Source organism: Melospiza melodia, chromosome 4, assembly GCF_035770615.1.
Source record: "Melospiza melodia melodia isolate bMelMel2 chromosome 4, bMelMel2.pri, whole genome shotgun sequence".
NCBI classification, from domain to species: Eukaryota; Metazoa; Chordata; class Aves; order Passeriformes; family Passerellidae; genus Melospiza; species Melospiza melodia.
The window spans coordinates 96,905,142-96,926,697 of record NC_086197.1 but is presented as its reverse complement, the minus strand read 5'-3'; the positions used below and the strand labels follow the sequence as shown (position 1 = coordinate 96,926,697).

Sequence of the window (21,556 nt, the reverse complement as noted above, 5' to 3'; positions counted from 1 at the left end):
TTCACTCCCCATTCATGGAGGGGCCATCTGATTGATGGTTGACATCTTTATCATCACTCTGAGGTTGCCTGTTGGCCACATTCTGTCTTTGGTGTCACAAATCAGGGTAGACATGCCTCACAGGTACCTATCAAACTCCAGTATCTGTGGAAACACTTGCTTAGCCATGGCCCCAGGTGTCATACAATGGGGACAGTTCTTTGTCAGTTAGTCCCAAGTAAGGACACAATCAGCTGACGACACCCATCAATTTATGGGCATCATTCAAGATCTTAACAGAATCCGAGAATTGCACCTCCTGATGCTGAATAGTTCTGTCAAGAATTTTGACTCCCAGATATTTCAAAGGAGGGTGCTGCTGAACCTTCTCCGGGGCCACCTGCAGCCCACAAGAATGCACAGCAGTGAACAGCTGAGGCTGTACCCTCAGCAACTCATCCTGGGGGATGCTGCCACCAGGATGCTGTCCATGGAATGATAACAAATACGTGAGGAAACTGCTTGTGGACTCCAGACAAGGCCTGAGCAACATACCACTGATAGATAGTCAGGCTATTGTGACAGCAAAACCTGTGGCAAAACCTTCCATTTGAGACAGAGTGGAAATTCTCTAGAGTAGAAATCCATTTTGATTTAGGTGAAATGTACATCTTTGAGTTCAGTCTGTAGTTTGAAGCCTGTAGTCTGTAGCCTGACTGCAAGGCCTAGGCTCAGGGATTCAGTGAAGGACAGAGATAAGTAGGGGGAGACAGAGGATGATAAAGAGAGACAGAGACTGCTGTGAAAGCAGGTCATTCCTTTATCAGAAAGGAATCCTTTCTGATAAAGAAGAACTGGTGGCAAATATCATGCGAAATTCATAAAAATGAATATGTGTGAACCTATTGCGAAACTGTATGCATATGTATTTGACAGGGGGATAAAAAGAGACCTGAAGTTCCCAGAGGTACGCATGCCTTTTAAGGAGAGTAATCTCCACATGCGTCCGGCGCTGTAATAATAAACATACTGGCTTTACAACTTTCACAGAGTTGTGGAGTTTTTGGCTATCTCTGCAAAACACATATCTCTGCACAGGTTCAGCATTACTGACTGAAGACACTGTGAAGGCAAACTTTGGTTTGTCATCAGGATGCAAAGGAATTGTGAAAAAAAATTTCTTCAAATCAATGATCAAGATGTCCCATCCAGCAGGGAGCATGGTGGGTGTGGGCATACCAGGCTGCACTGCCCCCATGCTTTCTGTCACTGCATTAATTTTTCAGAGGTCCTGTCCTAGCTTCCATTTCCCAGATTTTTTCTTTATCACAAAGACAGGAGTATTCCAGTGACTAATAGAAGGCTCAATGTGTCCTTGTTGCAGTTGCTCCTGAACCAGTTCACAAAGGGCAACTATTTTTCTTTTGTCTGGTGCCACTGATGAACCCAAATGGGTTTGTCCACCAGCCACTGTAAAGGCAGTGTAGGGTATCTTCTGCCCTTCAATGCAGTGTCCCCAGTTAAAAATCCATCCCACTTCTGGCTGCTAGTACATACTGCTCCCAAAGACTGATTGGAGCTGCAGTGACATAGGGCTGAACTGTGGCTGTCTGCCCATTCACATTACTGATCAGCACAGAGTGTTGGCTCACCAAGGTATGTGCCACAACCCCAGCCCTCCAATGGCCAAACCTATGGGAGCCAAAGGCCACATAAGAGGCCATACAAAGAGGGAGACGACTGTCACATCCGCCCCGGTGTTGAGCAAACCTTGGAGATGGATCTAAGGCAGCCAGGCACCCAGCAGAATCAGGGTACATGTCATCTGTGGTGGCTGAGCAGAAACATCTGCAGAGCAGAAGACTTGTGGCAGCCCATGGATTCAAAGCCACCATTCCCATGAGACTGCTGGCCAATCCTGGGGATGCATGACTAAAAAGGCACAAGTTGAGCAATCTGAGTCCCTGCTGGAATAGTGATGGGGGGTGTACATGAAAACCGTAGCACAAATTTGGCCTGAAAAGTCAGAGTCAATGACTCCTGGGTGCAAAAAGATTCCTTAGTGGGTGACACTAGATCTTCTCACAAGCAGTGCACCCAGTCCTTGTCCCAAAGGTCTGAACACATCCAAAGAAAAATTATATTCACTACAGGATTCTAAGAAAACTGTGTTGGTGGTATGTGCATCCACACCGGTGGAGCCCTGGGTGATGCCTCCGAGCTGGCTGGGCAGGTCTGAGCCAGCACCATGCCCTGAGGAATCACTTGTGTCAGGGCACAATTCCCCTGTGCTCATTGTCCTGTTCCTGGGTCTGCCAAAGGCTGGCCATTGGCATGAAATTTAGCCTTGCATTGCTCAGCAAAATGGCCTGGCCTTAGGCATCTAGCGCACAAGAAGGAGGCACCTGGCCATGATGGATTGCATGTTCCTTGTCCTCCCTTGCCCTTATTTTTCCTCTTCTGTTGTCCACCCCCTAAGGGTATCTGGCCTGGCTGTAAGGGAGCCATCAGAGCAGGCACTGTGCGGCCTACAGACCCTACCCAGGCACATGCATTGACCATGTCTACTAGTGATGGGATGCCTGGAAGAGTAGCTATGATCCTCTTGCACTGACTGTTTGCATTGCACTGGGCTAACTGCTTGCATAACGTCTCCCTTAGGGCATCATCCTCAATCTGCTTCTCAAGGGCATCAGCAAGCTTCTGGACAAATGGCAGAAAACGTTCATCTTCTCCCTGAGTTATTGCTGCAAATGCTGGCCCAGGGGAGGCCAATTCAATAGTTCTTAACAATGCACGAAATCCTGCCCTTTGACTCTGCTCAAGAACAGCAGAGTCCCAGGTAGCCTCAAAATTAGGACTGGAAAAGACCTGTTCTCCGAGGAGAACGTCCACCCCCACCTGAAACCTAGGATCTTGCTGAGGCAAATACCTGTTGCCTGCTGCAGCCTTTTCAGCAGACTCCCTCCAGTACTTCAAAAAAATACCAAACAGTACAGGGTCGAACAGTACCTGAGCTATTTTTCTAATATCAGATGGAAAAAGCAGGCCTGAGTTTAGCACTCTGAGAGTCTGCAAAACTTGTGCAGAGCCAAGGCCATATTCTTCAACATCATGTAGCAAATCTCGGGCCACCTCCCAGTCAATCACCTTATGCCTGGCAGCGCGTACTGAATTTGAGACAGCTTTAGAGGAACCGGAGGGGGAAGCTGGCGGGGGGTGTGACGTTGGCTGGACCAAACACCTGAGGGCAGGTGCTGATGGTGGGCGTGGCTGGGACATCTCTGCAGGCTCCCTGGCTCTCGATACAGGAGCTGATGGAGTGACCGGTGTGGTTGTGACAACGGCTGATGGCGGGGATGGCTCCATCCTCACCCGTGATGTTGGTGGTTGATCTTGAGTCAGGAACTGCAGCTCCTGCTGGCCGTGAGAGGGTCGGACCCTGGTGTGCAGGGCAGGTGAAGGTGAGGCTTGGCAGGGCCAAGTGGCTTTTGGGGTGGTGCTACGCTGTCCCCCTGCTCACTGACAAAGAAAGACGGGCATCACCAGCAGGAAAACTTATCTAGTTTTCTCGCTCTCTGACCAGGCTGTCACACCACATAAAATGCAATTGTACGGTGAATTCTAAAGTATGTGGTGCACAAAACGGTTTGGTTTCAGTTGCAAAAGCTAAAACAAGGGTTTTGGTGTGGGGATTAGGCTTCCTTCAAAATTTAATTTGTTATAAGGGCTGCACCAAATCTTATAATTGCCTGGGTGAATTGTGAATTTTGCAGCTGTGGTTTTGTGGGGTTGAAGTCACCCCTTGTGCCTTTTTGCGTGGTTTGTATGGACCTGTTAGAATTGGCAGGTCTGAGTCCTGAAGCCAATTCTGCAACTCTTGCCTTCTGGGATTCAGTCCCCTCTGTGCTGTTTAAGTTTCAACTGTAGGTATAAGAGAAAAAAAAAGGAACTGTATGATTGAGTTCTGCAGGTTATACTGTGAGTTTGTTTCTTAGGAGCATATATGTCTGCATGTGAATAGGAATAGGTTGTGTGTGTTTAGTCTCACCAATATATAAAAATTGGAAGAGGAACGCCTGTTACATAAAAGAACTTCTGTTGAAAAATTGTTAGTCTCAGGCTGCAATGCAAGATGTAACCAAATGCATGTATGCTGTTTCCATCTGTTAAAACCAGATGGGGCAGGGTTCTTTATCTCTTCCAGGACCCATCCTCCCTCTGGGAGTTATCTTCTGCTAATGGCCCATTAAGTGTCCCTGCATGGCTGATAAAATTCCATCATCCCATTGTGAGATGCTCCGCCCAGAGGGAGGAACCAAGTATTCCAAACTGGATATAATTAGAGCTGTGGAACACCACAGGCAGCTTCACCTACTGGATTCCCAGAGAAGCAGCTTTTTTCTCCACTGCATTCCCAGAGGAAGGCCCATCTACAGCACCACTGGACCTCCAGAGTAAAACTTCATCCTTCTGGAGGATCCCCGCTCCTCCAGAACCACAGCTGGCCTTGTGGGATTCAGAGGGCTGAACCACCATTTAATGGGACTGCTGCCACCACCCTGACCCACAGGGTACCAGGTTGTATTCTGACTCTGTCAGTGCTTCTTGTACTGCTGCATTTTATTTTAATTTTCCTAGTAAACAGCTGTTATTCCTATTCTCAAATCTGTTCCTGAGAGCATGGCAGTGCTGCTGGAGACCACAGTGGGTGACCTGGTCATCGACCTGTACACGGAGGAGCGGCCCCGAGCATGTCTGAATTTCCTGAAGCTCTGCAAGGTCAAGTACTACAACTTTTGTCTTATTTATAATGTCCAGCGGGATTTTATTATACAAACTGGTGACCCCACGGGAACCGGCCGTGGAGGGGAATCCATATTTTGTCAACTGTATGGTGATCAAGCCAGATTTTTTGAGGCAGAAAAGGTGCCCAGAATCAGGCACAAGAAGAAGGGAACAGTGTCAATGGTGAACAATGGAAGTGATCAGCATGGATCACAGTTCCTCATTACCACAGGGGAAAACCTGGATTACCTTGATGGTGTACATACAGTGTTTGGAGAAGTGACAGAAGGCATGGATGTATTGAAGACAATTAATGAAACCTTTGTAGATAAGGATTTTATGCCATATCAGGATATCAGGATAAACCATACAGTAATTTTAGAAGATCCCTTTGATGATCCACCTGGCTTGTGTGTTCCTGATCGCTCACCAGAACCTACAAAGGAACAGCTCGACAGTGGCAGAATAGGAGCAGATGAAGAAATTGATGACATGAAAGGACGGCCTGCAGATGAAATAGAAGAAGTTCGGGCTGAAAAAGAAGCAAAAAGTCGTGCTATTCTTCTGGAAATGGTGGGAGACTTACCAGATGCAGACATCAAGCCACCAGAAAATGTGCTGTTTGTTTGTAAACTGAATCCTGTGACCACAGGTGAAGACCTGGAGATAATATTTTCACGATTTGGTCCCATTAAAAGTTGTGAAGTGATCCGAGACTGGAAGACTGGTGAATCTGTTTGTTATGCTTTCATTGAGTTTGAAAAGGAGGAAGACTGTGAGAAAGCCTACTTCAAAATGGACAACGTGCTGATTGATGACAGACGGATACATGTGGATTTTAGCCAGTCTGTTGCAAAGGTTAAATGGAAAGGAAAAGCTGGGCAGTATACCAAGGAAGATTTCAAGGACTATGAGAAGGAATGTGACAAACCTTTTAAATTTGCTCTGAAAGAAAAAGTAAAACCAAAGCGAGATGCCAAGTATGACCTCGTGTTGGATGAGGATATAGAGGAGTCTCACACAAGTCAGTCACACCTGGCTAAAAAACAGAAGCAGAAGAAGCACCACCACTGTAAAGAAGATAACAAGAGGGCCAAAAAATCTAAGGAGTCTGACCAAAAGCATGAAGAACACTGCAGGGAGAAGAGCAAGGGTGAGAACAGACACAGGCATTCAAGCCGCAGCCGTTATAAGGAGAGAGATTACACTTACAGTAGACAAAAAGACAAGTACAGATGAAGGGAAAAGCAGAGGGGAACTAAAATAATAAATTTGACTTTTTTACAAAAAAAAAAAAAAAAAAAAAAAAAAAAAGGAACAGAGATGCAGTGGTGCAGTGACCGAGTCTCAGTCTGTAGGCAGAAACTTTCTCTTGTAATTTTGTTTCCTAAGGTTGTCTGTTAAATCACTGTCTCCATTCATAGGAAGATGTGTGTTGTTACCAGTTACTGTGTGTTTTAATCTGTCCCCTGTTATTGGGAAGATAAGCTCTTGTGAAGTCATGTTCCTCACTGATATTAATAAAGGTTTGCTAGTAGATATTTAGGAAAAGCCTCCCAGTCAAGGCTTAGGCCTTGGCCAGGTCCTGGCCCTGGCCTGTTGGGAATTATGCCATCAGACCCAGGGGATTGTACTAAAAATGTAATCAAGTCACTTTGACTTGCTTATTTCGTCTTTTAAAAGCTGGACCCCCTTTTGAGGTAAAATTGGAAACCCTTCCTGGGAAAGGTTCTCCAGGTCCTCACTGTGAAATGAGGAGGATCCTCTCCCTTGATGGAGAGGGTCCTGCTGGAAGCTGCCAGACACCTGAACAATGTGTGATCACCCCATATAGGGGCATTAAGAAAGGATGCTGCTGATGTGGCAATGTGTGATAGGCCCCTTAGAGTAAAACACCATGTAAGGAAATACTATGTCTTGAAGAAGTGTATAAAAATGTCTTGTCTCTCTCAATAAATGTCTGATTATCACTATGGGTCTGAGTCCATTCCTTGGTCATTACATACATACACACACTAGTAAAGATGTGCTATTCCTTTTCTCATATCTTTGCCTGAAAGCCCCTTAATTTCAAAATTATGACAATTCAGAGGGAAGGGGGTGTAGTGATTTTGGTTTGCCAATTGGATTTGACAGCCCCTGGGCAAGATGACTGAGCACCTTGTGGCAGGAGCTGCTCTCAGGGGCTGGAGGTTGAGCAAGGCCCAGCCCTGGCACGCCATGCAGCTAAGCCTTCATGCTCAGAGCAAGAACAAAAGCTCCCAGAAAAGACATTCAGTGATGTCAAGGTCAACATTTCCAGCGAATGAACTTGATCCTACCTAAACAACATGATTCCTGAGTCTCAGCTATTTGGGCTTTAGAACAATGGTCAATTATTTCTATTTCTCTAAGAGACATTGAACATTATCTTTTGTCTTCCCATGCCATGAGACCCTGTATCAGTGACATGATTGGATTAAATAAATTTTGTGGATTGTCACTGGTCTTTTTTGTGTCTTATCCCGTATCTAACAGATAGCCAGTAACAGTCTTAATAAGATGCAAGCTGTTTGAACACCAGAACAAAAGAGGGATAGAGCAATTATAATTATTATATTATTATTATAATTAGAAATTACAATTTCTCTATCTCTCTGTGACAGAGCAATAGAGAAATTATAAAAGAAAGGCCTCATAAAATCAGGCCTTGCTTTGCTAAATTAGATGGCCTGTCACTTCTAAGTGGAGCTAAGTAGTTTGCAAGTTCCCATGTGAAAACACGTTGAGAATGAGCATTTGTTAACACAACAATCTATTCCTAGGGTGAAAAACAAGTGGTTGTCAGAGACTGGAAAGATTGATGTCCAGGCTGATGGCCTTATGAGAATTGAAATGTTGTATCTGGCTCTCAGTATGTATGCAATTGAGTTTGTAGTTTAGACTGTGCTGTTCTGAAAGAGGTAAATAAAAAGGAATAGTTTCATTTGCTGAGAACATTATGGCATACTTTATGCCAACAAACTGCACCATTTTATATTCTTCATGTTTATAGTCACACCAACTTGCCTGGGTTCATTGTAGAAGGAAATGACTATGCAGATAAGGTAACAGCCCTGGTGTGGGCTGCCCTGGTACCAGACACATTACACCAGGCAATTCAGTCACATCAGTTTTTCCATCAAGGGGCTCATGCCCTACAACATCAATTCCATCTTACATCTGCACCAGCATGTGATGTCATTGCCTTGTGCTCTGATTTTCAGCAGCATGTCACCAGGACCCAGGATGGAACAAACCCCAGAGGGCTACAAGCTCTTCAGCTATGGCAATCTGACATTACTCAAAATTTGGTCCCCTTAAATATGTTCCTGTTTCTGTGGACGCCTGCTCTAAGGCCTGTTGGGCCTCTGTGGTGTGGACACACAGACTTAGATACGAGGAAGAAATTTTTTTTAGATTGAGGGCGGTGAAACCCTAGAACAGGTTACCCAGAGAGGCTGTACATGGTCAATCTGTCCTGCTTCCAGCCAGGACAGGTAATTTTTGCAGTAGCATGATTGCCATGGTGCCAGGACCCAGAGGTTATTCTCTCCCACCATAGGCAGGGGAAGGAGCACAAGGGGTCATTTCTGCTCAAATAAGCATACCAGAGAGGTGGCTTGGTTCCAAGCCAAGAGGAGCAGGTTCAATGTGAATAATTTCCCCCCCCCCAAAGGCCAGAATGAACAGGGGATGGGCAAGAGGTTGGTAGGAAACACATCCAGGACAGCTGACCCTAACTGACCAAAGGGATATTCCCAGAGTCACAGAATGGCTGAGGTTGGAAGGGACCTCCAGAGATCTGTGAGGACTTAAAGGGCACAGTTGGCTGTCCCAAAAACTGTCAAGATCACAGTGGAAGGAACTTGCCATAAGATGCACAACAGTTCATCAGATAAGCTCAGAAGAGAGAAATTTGTGACAGAAAGGTGCTCATTCCAGGCCTAGCAGAGGTGAGATCTGGTTATCACAGGCAAACAACACCAAATATATAATCCAAATGTAATTAATTCCCTCTGATGTTACCATGCAATAAACACAGCATATTAACAAAGCAATTTTGATTCCTCTCTGTGGCCTTCAAAAGGCCATCATGATGAACAAATAGTTCCCCATGTGTGGAAATAGATTCAGGGCAAAGTGCAACATCCATGTGAATACATCAGGCATCATGATGATCAGGGACTTTCTGTACCCAATACACAAATGCTTTAGAAAAAAATTCTAATTCCAACTTCTCTCTTTTGCCCCACACTGGGTGCCAAAAGATATGCTGGTTTCTGAGTAAACTGGTGGGAGAATAAGCCCCACTCAATCACATTGAGAGAGATTTCACGCTGGAGTTACCTGTGTCAGACTGGGAAAGATCTCCTCAGAGACATCTTGGGAGCTTGGAATGTGTGTAGGGGATGGGTCAGACCTTGCATTGCTGAGGTTGCGCCCTGTCCCCATACACAGCAGCTCCACAGACAGGCTGAGAGCGTTGGAGTACTCTGGAGAGACCTTGCAGAAGCCTTCCAGTGCTTTAAGAGAACCAACAAGAAGCCTGGAGAGGGATTTTTTGTCAGGGCATGTACTGACAGGACTAGGGTAAATGACCTTAAGCAGAAGTTTTACAACAGCAGGCTGGAACTAGATGACCTTTAAAGTCCCTTCCAACCCTAATCATTCCAGGATACTATAAAAAATAAAATTAAATATAAAGTGTATCCGGGCATAAATAAAATACTTGTACAATATAAAGTTGTGCCCAGGTGCACTGACCAACCACAGCAGGGAACAGAGGGCACACAGGTGCAATGCACAAACATGAGGGGGATAAAGGGTTGGGCTAAAGAACAAGAAGGGCAGATGCGTGAAGCCTTCTGAAGTGGAATGATGTTCCTCTGTATGGGTTGAAGCCTTCTGAAGTGGAATGATGTTCCTCTGTATGGGTTGAAGCTTTCTGATGGTGACACTCCGTGTGTCATGGCTGTCTCAACTGTGACATATACACACATATATGCCCTCTGTCTTGTTGCCCTGTAAACAGTGGTACAAAATGGGACCTTCTGAGCCCTTCTGGACTGCAGAGGCTGTGACCAGCAACCTCCCTCTGAGTGGGGCCTCTCAGTGAGTGAACTCTCAAGTTTACTGCTCTCAGAGAATCCCTGATGAATCCTTGGCTGAGACCCTCACTGCTCAAGGCTCGACCCTTGGCTTGTGGAGAAGATGCAAAGGCATCTGAAGTGAGTATTTCACTGCCTTTGAGGGGAGTTTTTAGCAGGTACCTTGTACAGACTCTTTATGTCTGTGTGCATGCAAGTGTGCCTATGCTATAGTAAATGTGGGAGAAATGTTCGTCACAGCTACAGCTGCTCTGAAGCTGCACAGGTAAATTTGGCCATATTTGGCTAGCCTGATTTGTAAACCAGTCCCCAGGTGAGGCAATGATAGGTTCTCCTGCTGGAAAATATATCAATTTAAAATTGGTTTATATAACTTTAGCCAGGGTTGTTCACCTTTGTCCTGGGGGAAGAGAACTGAAGCTTCTTTCCAGGGCACTGTTTATCTGTGTGAGGCCTGATGAACTCAGCATATCAACAGACTGGGAGTAGCACCAAAGAGATAAAGGCCATCAACAGAACATCAGCACCCATTTAGGAACATCTATCCCAGACTCTGCCTCTGGAACAGCTGGAGAAACCTCCTGAAAACCCTGATAAGAAAATCAAGGAATGAAAATCTAATTAACATCAGAAGCAAAGAAATCCAGATCCAATAGGGCACCAAATATAAGAACTTTGCAACCTGGGACCCATGAATGCTGACTGAATTAATTTCTATGAGTTTTGACTGTATAAAACATCTGAAAAATCTTGTAAAAGTGGTGTGTGATGGATTGATTCTGTCTGCATACCTGGGCTATGTGTGTGGATGAGATGCTTTCTATGGTACATCCTGGCCAGAACAACATCCTGGCGAGATAATAAAATAATGCCTTGACTTTCTAACTTAAAAAATGTTGGAGGGTGCCCTAGGTTGCAATGCAAGATGAAACCAAATGCATGTATGCTTTATCTGTTAAAACCAGGTGGGGCAGGGTTCCTTATCTCTTCCAAGACCCATCCTCCCTCTGGGGGGGTTATCTTCTGTTAATGGGCCATTAAGTGTCCCTGCATGGCTGATAAAATTCCATCATCCCATTGTCAGATGCTCCGCCCAGGGGGAGGAGCCAGGCATTCCAAACTGGATATAATGTGAAGTTTGGGACACCACAGGCAGCCTTTTCCACTGGATTCCCAGAGGAGCAGCTTTCTTCTCCACTGCATTCCCAGAGGGAGACCAGGCCCATCTACAGCAGCAGGACCTGCAGAGTAAAACACCTTTCTACAGGATCCTTGCTCCAACAGAACAACATCTGTCACTGCAGGAGGGCTGAGCCACCATTAAATGGGACTGTGCCACCACCCTGACCCACAGGTGGTCAGGTCTATTCTGACTCTGGCAGTGTTTTTGTACTGCTTCATTTTATTTTAAATTGTAGTTGTGACCTGGGATCTCCCACTGGTTTGCTTTCAAACCAGCAGAGAGGGTTTTTGTTTTTCCCATAGTTGTGGTTCCAAAATTCTTAAGCACTTTAATTTTTTAAAGTAAGACAGGGGTGTAAGTAAATCACTATTTAGTAATTGGCCGCTGCCATTTCCAGAGGGGGCGGGAACTGCACAGGCACAGGGTTGGGAGCAGGATTGGAACAGGGTTGGTGTCATGGGGAAATCAGATTTCCTTAGCCCCAAAGCCATCTCCAACCGTATTAAGAGCAAGGGGCTGCAGAAGCTGCGCTGGTACTGCCAGATGTGCCAGAAGCAGTGCCGTGACGAGAACGGCTTCAAGTGTCACTGCATGTCCCAGTCCCACCAGAGACAGCTGCTGCTGGCTGCTGAGAACCCCCAGCAGTTCATGGGCTACTTCTCCGAGGAATTCCGAAGGGATTTCCTGGAGTTGCTCAGGAGGCGGTTTGGAACAAGGAGAGTGCACAACAACGTTGTGTACAACGAGTACATCAGCCATCGGGAGCACATCCACATGAATGCCACCCAGTGGGAGACCCTGACTGACTTCACCAAGTGGCTGGGGAGAGAAGGGCTCTGCAGGGTTGATGAGACCCCTAAGGGCTGGTACATCCAGTACATCGACAGGGACCCAGAGACCATTCGCAGGCAGCAGGAACAAAAGGGGAAGAAGAAGCAGGACCTCGATGATGAAGAAAAAACTGCTAAATTAGTTGAGCAACAAGTTAGAAGAGGTTTGGGGGGGAAAGAACTCGAAATGCCAGTCTATACTGAATTGAGCAGAGAAAACAAAGATGAAAAAGTTACATTTAAATTAAAGAAAGGAGCAAGTACTTCAGTTGCAGCGTCTTCTCAAACAAGTGTCCTTGCACTGAAGATGGTGGAGGATGCAGTTAAAAGAACAGGAGCAGCTCATTGCTCTGGTCAGCCCAAGAAGAAAATGAAGAAATCTGCACTTGATGAGATCATGGAGCTTGAGGAGGAGAAGAAAAGAACATCTCGAACAGACTACTGGTTACAGCGTGACATCATTGTAAAAATTGTTACAAAAAAGCTGGAAGGGAAATACCACAAGAAGAAGGCAGTTGTTAAGGAAGTGATTGATAAATATGCAGCAATTGTGAAGGTGATTGACTCTGGGGACAAACTGAAACTTGATCAGACACATCTAGAAACTGTAATACCAGCACCAGGCAAGAAAGTGTTGGTGTTAAATGGTGGGTACAGGGGAAATGAAGCCATTTTGGAGTCCATCAATGAGAAGAGGTTTTCAGTGACAATAACCATCAACTCAGGACCTTTAAAAGGGCGCAGAGTTGAAGATATCCAGTATGAAGATGTTTCCAAACTTGCCTGAGGTGCTAATCATGCATCAGAGAAGATCTGAGTTCTCAAAACCTTCTTCCTGACTTTTTTCAGGCAGACACAATGCCCTGTACTACAGTAAATCCTAAATGAGTCCTTTGCTAAATTGTTACATTTAAGTTGTAAGTTAAGCTAAATGCTGTTAAGTTTAATGTGTTGTTAAGTTTAAATGTTGTAAAGTGCAATTGAACCTTTAGTTCATACTCCTTTTTATCCTTACCCCTTTATCCTTTGTCACCCCCCTCCTACACCCCCTACCTCCATGTAAATAGTTTTCAGTTTATTTTGGTTTGGATTGATTGACTCTGGATTTTTGTTTCTTTCTTTTCCTAGGTGTGCCTTCACCGTCTAACAAATAGTCTGAACCCTGGAAGTGACTTGTCGCAGACAAGTCTATTTCTATTTTTTCATAGAAATCCTTTCTTTGGGATTTGTTCATCTTCTGGGAAGCTGAGGCCCCAGAAGAAGAATGTAAACAATTGTTATCGGCTGGTGTGGAATGCAACAGGTGCTGTGGTGATTGGGCTTCTGTGAGTGTTTGGATTTGCTGACCACTCACAGGAGAGTTTGTCCTTGCTTTCTGCTGGACACAGAACTTTGTTATTATTCTTTTCTATGCTATTCTTAGCTTAGCAGCCTCTGCAACTTCTCTCCTTATTCTTTTTAGTATAGTTATAATGTATTGTATATCATATATCAATAAATTTAGCCTTCTGATCATGAAACAAGATTCTCGTCCATCTCTCACCCAGAAGACCTCATCAGGTTGCAATAATAGTGATTATTGTTATAAATGCCAATTTAAGTATTGGCTTTCACATTTATGTATTTGCTTTTGCAAGTTATTATTGATCAAAACTATTTTAATATAGTACTATTTGTAACCCATTTTAACTGCTTTAACATAGTATAAAAAGCAGTTTTTGACAGTTTTTTCTGTCAGCTTTTGCAGCCAATGCTCTGGCCATGTGTAGTTTATAAATAGTACTGTAATAAATATAGCTTAGACCTTTGCATAATATTAAAATAGAAACTGTGTACTGTTAAATACTTTTATTTTAACTAACTCAAAGTTGTGAAATAGCTATGTTGATTCGATGTATTTGTGGACTATCTTATCTGAATGATGAGATAGTGACAAGAATCAGGACACCAAGAGAAAGATCTACTACTGACTCTCCAGTTTTCAGGAACTGTCAGAACAACAGAATGGAACCTCAAGAAGAAATAAAATACATCTATTTAATCCACAGGATTGCCTGCAGACAAGTCAAAGTTACAACCAAACAACAGAATTCCCAGAATATGTAAAACCGCAGGAATGTTTGAATACCTATAACCTCATTCATATGCATTTAACCAATGTAATTAAAAGTATATCAGAAAATTGTTTTAGGCTAACAGTGTGCTTTTGGCAGCACCCAAGCACCCCAGCACTGGATACTCTCCCTTTATTCAAATAAAGTTGCAGGACTCCTCTGTCTCCTTTTTGGACATAAATCTCTGGATTTTGTGGATTTTCCTGATTTTTCCTGACACCCTGAAGGACTATTTTCCCTAGACCTAATTTAATATTATTAAGCACTAAATCAGGCATTTCTCACCAGTGCCGATCATCACCCACGATAAACTGGGCAGCCTTTAGGCTGCGAGAAACTTCTTAATCCAATTTTTCTGCTTTCCCTACCCCGCCACCCGCAGGTTAATATTAATCCCTTCATTCTTGGTGCAATAGCCACTATTTCCACCCCTCAGGGTCGGGATACTGTTATGAACAAAAATTCTGCCAACTTTTTCTGTGAGAAAAAGGTTACCACTGTTGCTGCTGGGCTGCTGCTTGTGCTATGGTAATTACGGGTCGTTGTTGTTAATGGTTGTTTCTGTATCAGTAAAAGCCCCGGCTGGGGCGAGTTAATGGCCCTTCTCTGAGACAGTCAAGGGTGGGGTACCTCCCGAACAGTGAGGAGAAGAGACTTTGGAGGGGAGGGATATGCAAAATCTCTCCAAGGACCAGCATGCTGTGTGGGACCCCTGCTCCAAATGTACTGAGAAAACCCCAAAAACAACGAGCAACCTAAGAGTTGAGAGATTGGAGTGATGTCTGGACATGAGGAGCTGAGTGCTGGGCCTGCAGAGATGCGGATGTTCCGCATCATAGTCCCTCTCACACTGACCAGGAGTCGTCCCCGGCGCCGAGAGCCGGCTAAGAGAGCCGGCAGCAGCAACACCGGAGGGTCACAACGCCCTAAAGGCTCCCACCAGGACCAGACCCCCAGCTTTGCCCCTAGTGGACAAAGCTGCGCAAATCTTCCTCCTCCTCGTCGCCCTGGGAGAGACGACGGGAAGCTGCAGACCAGTCGAGCTGCTCAATCCTGAGCTCATCACTTATAATAAAGGCATTTAAAAGGAGAAGTCTCCTGGCCCCGTTTATTTCAGATACCCTCGAGGGATGAGCTGCAGGAGAGGCACAGCCCACTGCCAATATTCCAGCATCGCCCATCCCGGGACGGGACCGCTCATCCCTTCCCACTGCGGCGCGGCCGGGAGAGGCTGGGCGGCTAAAGAGGCACCTCCCCACACCCAAACCCACCCCCTTTCCCCATCCCTTTCCCGAAGGACCGCCGTGTCCTTCCCGCTGGCGCATCCCCCCGTCCCAGCAGCAGCGCCTCCGAGAGCGGCCCGGGGCGATGGGCGCGTCCCGCACCGCTCCCCCCTGGCAGCCCCATGGAGGGGGCACCCCGGGCCGGAGCTTCCCAAGCCACGGGGAGCGGGGGATGAAACCGGGACGAGCTCGGGTCAGCGCCGCTCTACCCGGCCGCCAGGGCTGCCCTGAGCCGGGGCTGCAGTGTCACTGTCCCCAGCCACGGGGACAGCCAGGGACAGCCCCCGCACCAAAGTCCCGGCCCGCCCGGAGCGGCGATTCCAGGGGATCCCTCCCTGTGCCCACTCCTGAGCTGCTTCCAGGAAATCCCTCCTGTTCCCTGTCCCGCTTCGGAGCGCTGTTCCCAGGGGGATCCCTGTACCCACTCCGTATCGCTGTTTCCAGGGGATCCCTCCCCGTACCCACTATGGAGCGCTCTTTCCAGAGGGATCCTTCCCTGTGCCCGCCCCGGGCGCTGTTCCCAGGTGATCCCACCCTGTCCCGCTCCGGAGCGGCGACTGCAGGAGGATCCCTGTACCCTGTGCCCGCTCCGGAACGCTTTTTCCAGGGGGATCCCTCCCTGTCCCACTCCAGAGCGCTGTTTCCAGGGGATTCCTGTGCCCTATCCCACTCCGGAACGCTTTTTCCAGGGGGTCCCTCCCTGTGCCCGCTCCGGAGCACTGTTTCCAGGGGGATCCCTCCCTGTCCCGCTCCAGAGCGCTGTTTCCAGGGGATTCCTGTGCCCTATCCCACTCCGGAGCGCTTTTTCCAGGGGGTCCCTCCCTGTCCCGCTCCGGAGCGCTTTTTCCACGGGGATGCCTCCGCTCCGGAGCGGCGATTCCCGGCGATTCCGGGGGATCCCTCCCTGTGCCCGCCCCGAGCGCTGTTCCCAGGGAACCCAGCCTGCAGCGAGCCGGGAGGGATGCCTGGAGCTATGCCCCCACCCCCAGGAGCTGCAGTGTCGAACAAACCCCCATGGACAGAGCTAGGAGGGGAGAAGTGGGGATGATCTTACGTCTCTGCGGGAGCTGGGATGCCGGGCGGTGCGGGATTCCGGTGCCGTGGAGCCGGGGCGCAGCGTGCTGTCCTGGTGTGCCCGGTGGAAGGGGTACCCGGCGCCGCGGTCTTCGGGGCTCTTATAGGGTTCTCCTGGCTGAAAAACATCTCTATTAATCACTTCTACTGTCAAACAAAAAGATGTTCTCATGAGAACTCGCTGCAGTGTTAGATAAAGGCAAGGCCGTGCAGGTGGTGTAATCTTTTGTGCTGAGTGGGAGCTGACCACAGACTCCTCACCACATTTTCTGCATTTTCGAGCTACAATTCATCCCGAGGCTGAGGGATGTGTGCAGGATGGAGAAGACCAAGCTATACCCACGCTGCAGCACATACCTGAACCTGCCGAGCCAGGACAGCTGCACTGTGCAATGCTGATGCCTACATGTTCACCAGGCTGCTTGGAAATGCCCCTACAACATGCTCATGCATTCTATTGTCATTTCAGTGCATTCAAAAGCAGAGTTTAACTGCTTTTGGTGTATTCTTCAACCAGATATCGAGAGATTAGTATGTTTCCTTTATTTCTGCAATGATCACTGCAGCGGTCAGCGGCCTTAGAATAATGTCTGCCCAGCTAGCAGGGCGGCCAGCTGGCTACTGCATAGGTGGGGAGCTAATCCTGGTGGCAGGGCCCCAGGATCGCTCCTACGGACGCCCCTCACCGGCAGAAGGCTTCGGGCTGCGTCCGTGTGGACGAGATCACGCTGAGTTGATCGGCAGGCTGCGAGAAATGACGAGACCGAGAGCTGGACACTCGCTGGTGACAGTCACATTTACTGCCCAACAGAAGTCAACCAGGGAGTGACCCTGACGCACGGGTGTCAGGCAGCTATAAAGGGGGAGGAATCCGGAGGAGGGGTTTCCAACGGAACCGACCCAAGAAGGCATGGGAGTGAACTGAGGATAGCAGACATTACGAGAAAGCCAATGGATACATAGTTAGGGAGGGCCCCAGTCCCACAGCCAATCATAGCTCCCAAAGTGAAGAACATTCTGGAAAGAAAGGAGCAGGGAGTGACTGACTGGGCCCACGGAGGGAGGAGTATGCTCCCATATAGGGAAACAAGGGGAGGAGAACTGAGAGTTACCTCATATAACAAGGGGATTGACAGAACTTAAGGCGGGAGTAACCATAGCAACTGAATGACAGACATTACTTAGGCGGGAAAAATAATGGAGGACAGAACCACAATACAGAATGGGGGAGCAACTGACAAACTAACATAACCCGCTACAACAGATCACCACTAGGATTTTCCCTCTACAAACATTTGTGTGCCAAGCATTGTAATTTTGACACATTGGACTTGAAAAATAAATTAATGCCTAGTGAAATACCAGCTAAATGAATGTTTTGTGCTGTCATAATATTTTTGTTAGTTGAAACTACAGCAGTTAGCAAAAACATTCAGGAGTTTGCCAGTGAAAATATGTTGACTGGGTTCTGCTTTCATTTCTGTGAGTGCGAGTAAACATTATTACCATGGATCTGTGAGAAGTTTATTTTGCTTTGGCTCTTAGTGGAACATTAATCTTTAAGCTTGCCTTTGTTAGGGGAAAGCAGAAAAGATGTGACCCTCTAAAGGGCACCTCATTCATGAACACTTTTCATGAGATTTCACATGTCTGAGATGGCCTGTGATTCTGATGGTCTCTTTAGTTAATTCACAGACATAAAGTGCTTCACTTAAAAAGGGAGAAATCAGTTATTGTCCTGTATACACCTAAGCATGCCATACGAAGCCCTTCTGATTGTTTTTTGTAAGGAACCTGTTTGTGAGTAAAATGCAAATTCTGGGAGAAAATGCAAATTCTGCATTTTTAAATTCTCATACCGTTTTGCAGGCCTTTTTTCTTGGAAGCAGACAATGTACTTATTTTTTAACCTCCTGGTGTGAAGGGACTGCTAATCTATGTGGAGAATATTTTACTTTATGAATAGTATGATTTGTTCTGGGATTGGTGGATTTGCCAAATAAAATATTAGTGTAACACCCTTTGTGTGGCTTGTGTAAATGCTAGCTTTTGAAAATGAAATCTGGAACACTCCCCATTTCTTTAAGATTGTCTGGACAAAAAAAAAAAAAAAAAACAAAAACCTAAACAAGCTCAGAATTTAGAAAGAGAGTAAAAGACATATGAAAAGTATAATTGGACCAACTGACTGCTGAGGGAAGCCAGTACAGTTTCCCCAGAAATGGGGAATCCTGTGAATAACATTTAAGGATTACCTGAGCCTTGGAGCCACTCTGTAGCCCACCCATTGTTGGTCAGCCATGTGGAGAACAAAATAATAGTTGGAGTGGATGGAGGAAGGCCTCTTTGCTCAGGGAGAAAAGCACAGAGGTTCTCAGTGTGCACAGCAAGGTGGTGCATAGCAAGAATGCAAGCAATATAACAGTAACCTAATTTTTTTATTCTTGGGTGTTATGCCTTTTCATTGTCCTTCTCTAATTTGTGTGGTTAAAGCTTGCTTCTCAACTGGAACATCCTGAAACAGAGGTGACATCATTTATCACTGCCCTGGGAAGCACAGTGACACTTCTATTCTGTTACCTCATTTTCAGACCACACAGTTGTGTCACTTCCCATTAATTGCCACCGCCTGTGGTAGCCTGGATTAGTTCTGCCAGGGAAATTTACAGTATTAGGGGTCAGAGCACTGCTCCCTTTGCAGGCACCCTCTTCCCTTGTCACCTGCACTTCCTCTGGACAGATGGGCACAGTGAAGAGAAGCCTGGATCCAGCTAGGTCAAGCACAGAGCCACCTCAGCATCTGGCTGGTAATTCAGCTTTGGGAAGTGATTAGCTTTCTGGATAGGATAGAAAATTTGTTTTTCCCCATATAGCTTTATATTTGTGTGTTTTCCCTCCCCTCCTTTCCCCTCTAGCATCCTGCAGTGTCACTGTTCCCAGATGCTGTTCCCAGAAAAATGCCTCCTCTGCACTGTTAGTAAAAGGGTCTAGATTTTCTAAGAGGATGGCAGCACTTGTTTGGCAGAGCAGGAGCATGTGAGGAGAGCAGTCTTGCTTGAGGGGGCCATGGAAGCAGAGCTGCCCTCAGGGGGGAACAAGCCTGGAACTGGGGTGACACCCCTGCAATTTGTGCCTGTCCTGTGGGTCCTGGCTAGGGGGCTGGTGAGCAGCCCCAGGTGTTGCATGTGGTGAGCCAGGTGCATCCAGGGAATCTCACCAGGAGGCTCCAGGAAAGGGCACAGACCCACCAGGGACAGGGACAGGCACAGCCAGAGCTTCCAGGGCTCCCAGGCTCCCAGCATTGGAGCTCCCAGGTGAGGGAGGGACCACCAGGGAATTCCACCCTGTGAGTGTCTGCCAGAAATGTCTTTATCTGCAGGTTTTGTACATCTCCAGTTCTTTGCACCTCTCATCCATCTTCTGGTGCTCTGCTCATGCTCATTGTCTGGAAGATTGCACCTGTGCTGCCTCCTGGATTTGGGCAAAAAATTCCTGTGCAATGCTGGGTGTATTTTGATTCAGGAGCTGCTGCCAAAAGTTGTTAGGAGCCACCCTTCAAATGGTTTGTTTCAACACACCATCAATGCAGGAAGGAGCTGGTAGTTTAGATGTGGTCAGAGATGCCCCCTGTTCCTCTGCCTGTGGGCCAAGGTTTGAATCATCTACCTCTGGGGAAAAGAGCATGTAAGTTAATATTGTGATTAATTCTAGAGCAGGTGCTTCAAACACTTTGTGTCTGCAGAACATTTTTGGGTATCCATTCTGGCCAGCTGGGTCCAGCAATGTCCCTGGGTTGATGTGGCCAGGCAGCCCAGGGTATCCACATATTACATATACAGGTACATATACATACATGCATCTATACGTCTATACATCTATACATATATACATATATACATATATACATATATATATGGATATGTAAAGTTCACTGGTTATTTAGTTATAAACATGCAATTCTCCCCAGGATGATTTTCATCTAAGATAAAGATTCAATCTTTATTTTTCGAGGTTTTATGCTGTCTCCTGACTTGCTGTGTTAGCTTTTGGGGAAAAATCTTGTATCCATGCAGAGTCTTAACTGTGATTTAAAAGAACAGCCTAAAACAACCAGCTTTTGTGTCTCTCTTTCCAAGCCTGTATGTTGGCAGTGGTTCTGACACTAATAACTTTTGATAGGTAAAACAAACAACATTTGGGCACATTTAGCTTAATAGTTCCCTTAATGTAGTCTTGTCACAGAGCAAAACTTGTTTGTTGATAAATAAAACTCTCTGAACTGAGACAGAGACTTCTTCTGTCAACTAACTTATTTTTCTGTCATTTCTTCAGGGGCTTATGATGAACAACTGTAGTGCTTATTATACATTAAGTTATTTCTTGCTTTTCTGCCACAGGTGCCTTGCCATTGCGAATTTCATTCAGTACATGATTTCTATGTAGTGTTTTAAAACTCTAAAATGTTGTTTTTCCATAAGCAAGAAGTTGCATTCCAAACTAGGGTATTTAGTAGCATTGTGACTATAAACTAGATTTACTTTACACATACTTGCTTAAACACTTTATTTTTCTGTGGGTTTTTTGTTTGCTTTTGTTTTCTTGGTGTTTTTGTTTTTTTTTTTTTTGTTTTTTTTGTTCTGTGTCATTCACTTTTATGGTGTGCTAAGACCCCTTTCATATCAGGATCTCCAAATGCTTTCCATGTTTCACAGATAAGCAAATGATGGCAAAAAGTCATGCTGTGATTTGTAGTTCTGGAAATGAAGCTTGATCATTCTGAGTAAGGAATGGAACCAAGATAATCCTCTATTTTTCTGTGCGACTTTAATTTGACTGTATAGAAGTGGTAAGCCTATCTCAGGTTACTCCAGCTAAGGAATTACTGAAGTGATTAAAAATTCTACTGTTTGCAGAGATCATGAGGATATTCTGTAGTAACTGTAATTTTCCTGCAGAATCGTTGTAGGCCACATTCTTATTTCTTTTTGACAAACTCATTTTTGACAACTTTATTCTTTCCTTTGTGGGGTCACCTCTTGCACTCCACAAAAGAAAATTTTTCCTGGAATGTTACCAAGTTTTGCATGGTTTGATGGCTCTGCATGTTTTCCCACCAAACATCTCTGTTTGCCAACATGTGTCTCTGGATAAATACAATGCTTGCACCTGAAAAAGC

At 46.0% G+C, this 21,556-nt stretch overlaps 2 protein-coding genes across 2 annotated transcripts; both read left to right on the top strand.

The window, feature by feature from the left end:
• The first annotated feature begins 4,662 nt into the window (after positions 1 to 4,662).
• On the top strand, positions 4,663 to 6,006 carry LOC134418119 (peptidyl-prolyl cis-trans isomerase-like 4). The gene has a single exon (XM_063155939.1). The coding sequence runs from the start codon at positions 4,663 to 4,665 to the stop codon at positions 6,004 to 6,006; it is 1,344 nt and encodes a 447-aa protein (XP_063012009.1).
• A 5,529-nt stretch (positions 6,007 to 11,535) lies between these two features.
• LOC134418118 (DNA/RNA-binding protein KIN17-like) lies at positions 11,536 to 12,698 on the top strand. The gene has a single exon (XM_063155938.1). It carries the CDS (start codon positions 11,536 to 11,538, stop codon positions 12,694 to 12,696), a length of 1,161 nt encoding a protein of 386 aa, XP_063012008.1. The 3' UTR covers positions 12,697 to 12,698.
• Positions 12,699 to 21,556: the final 8,858 nt, after the last annotated feature.

Coding starts and splice junctions, on each gene's coding strand:
- LOC134418119 (XM_063155939.1), top strand. CDS start 4,663: ATGGCAGTGCTGCTGGAGACCACAGTGGGTGACCTGGTCATCGACCTG.
- LOC134418118 (XM_063155938.1), top strand. CDS start 11,536: ATGGGGAAATCAGATTTCCTTAGCCCCAAAGCCATCTCCAACCGTATT.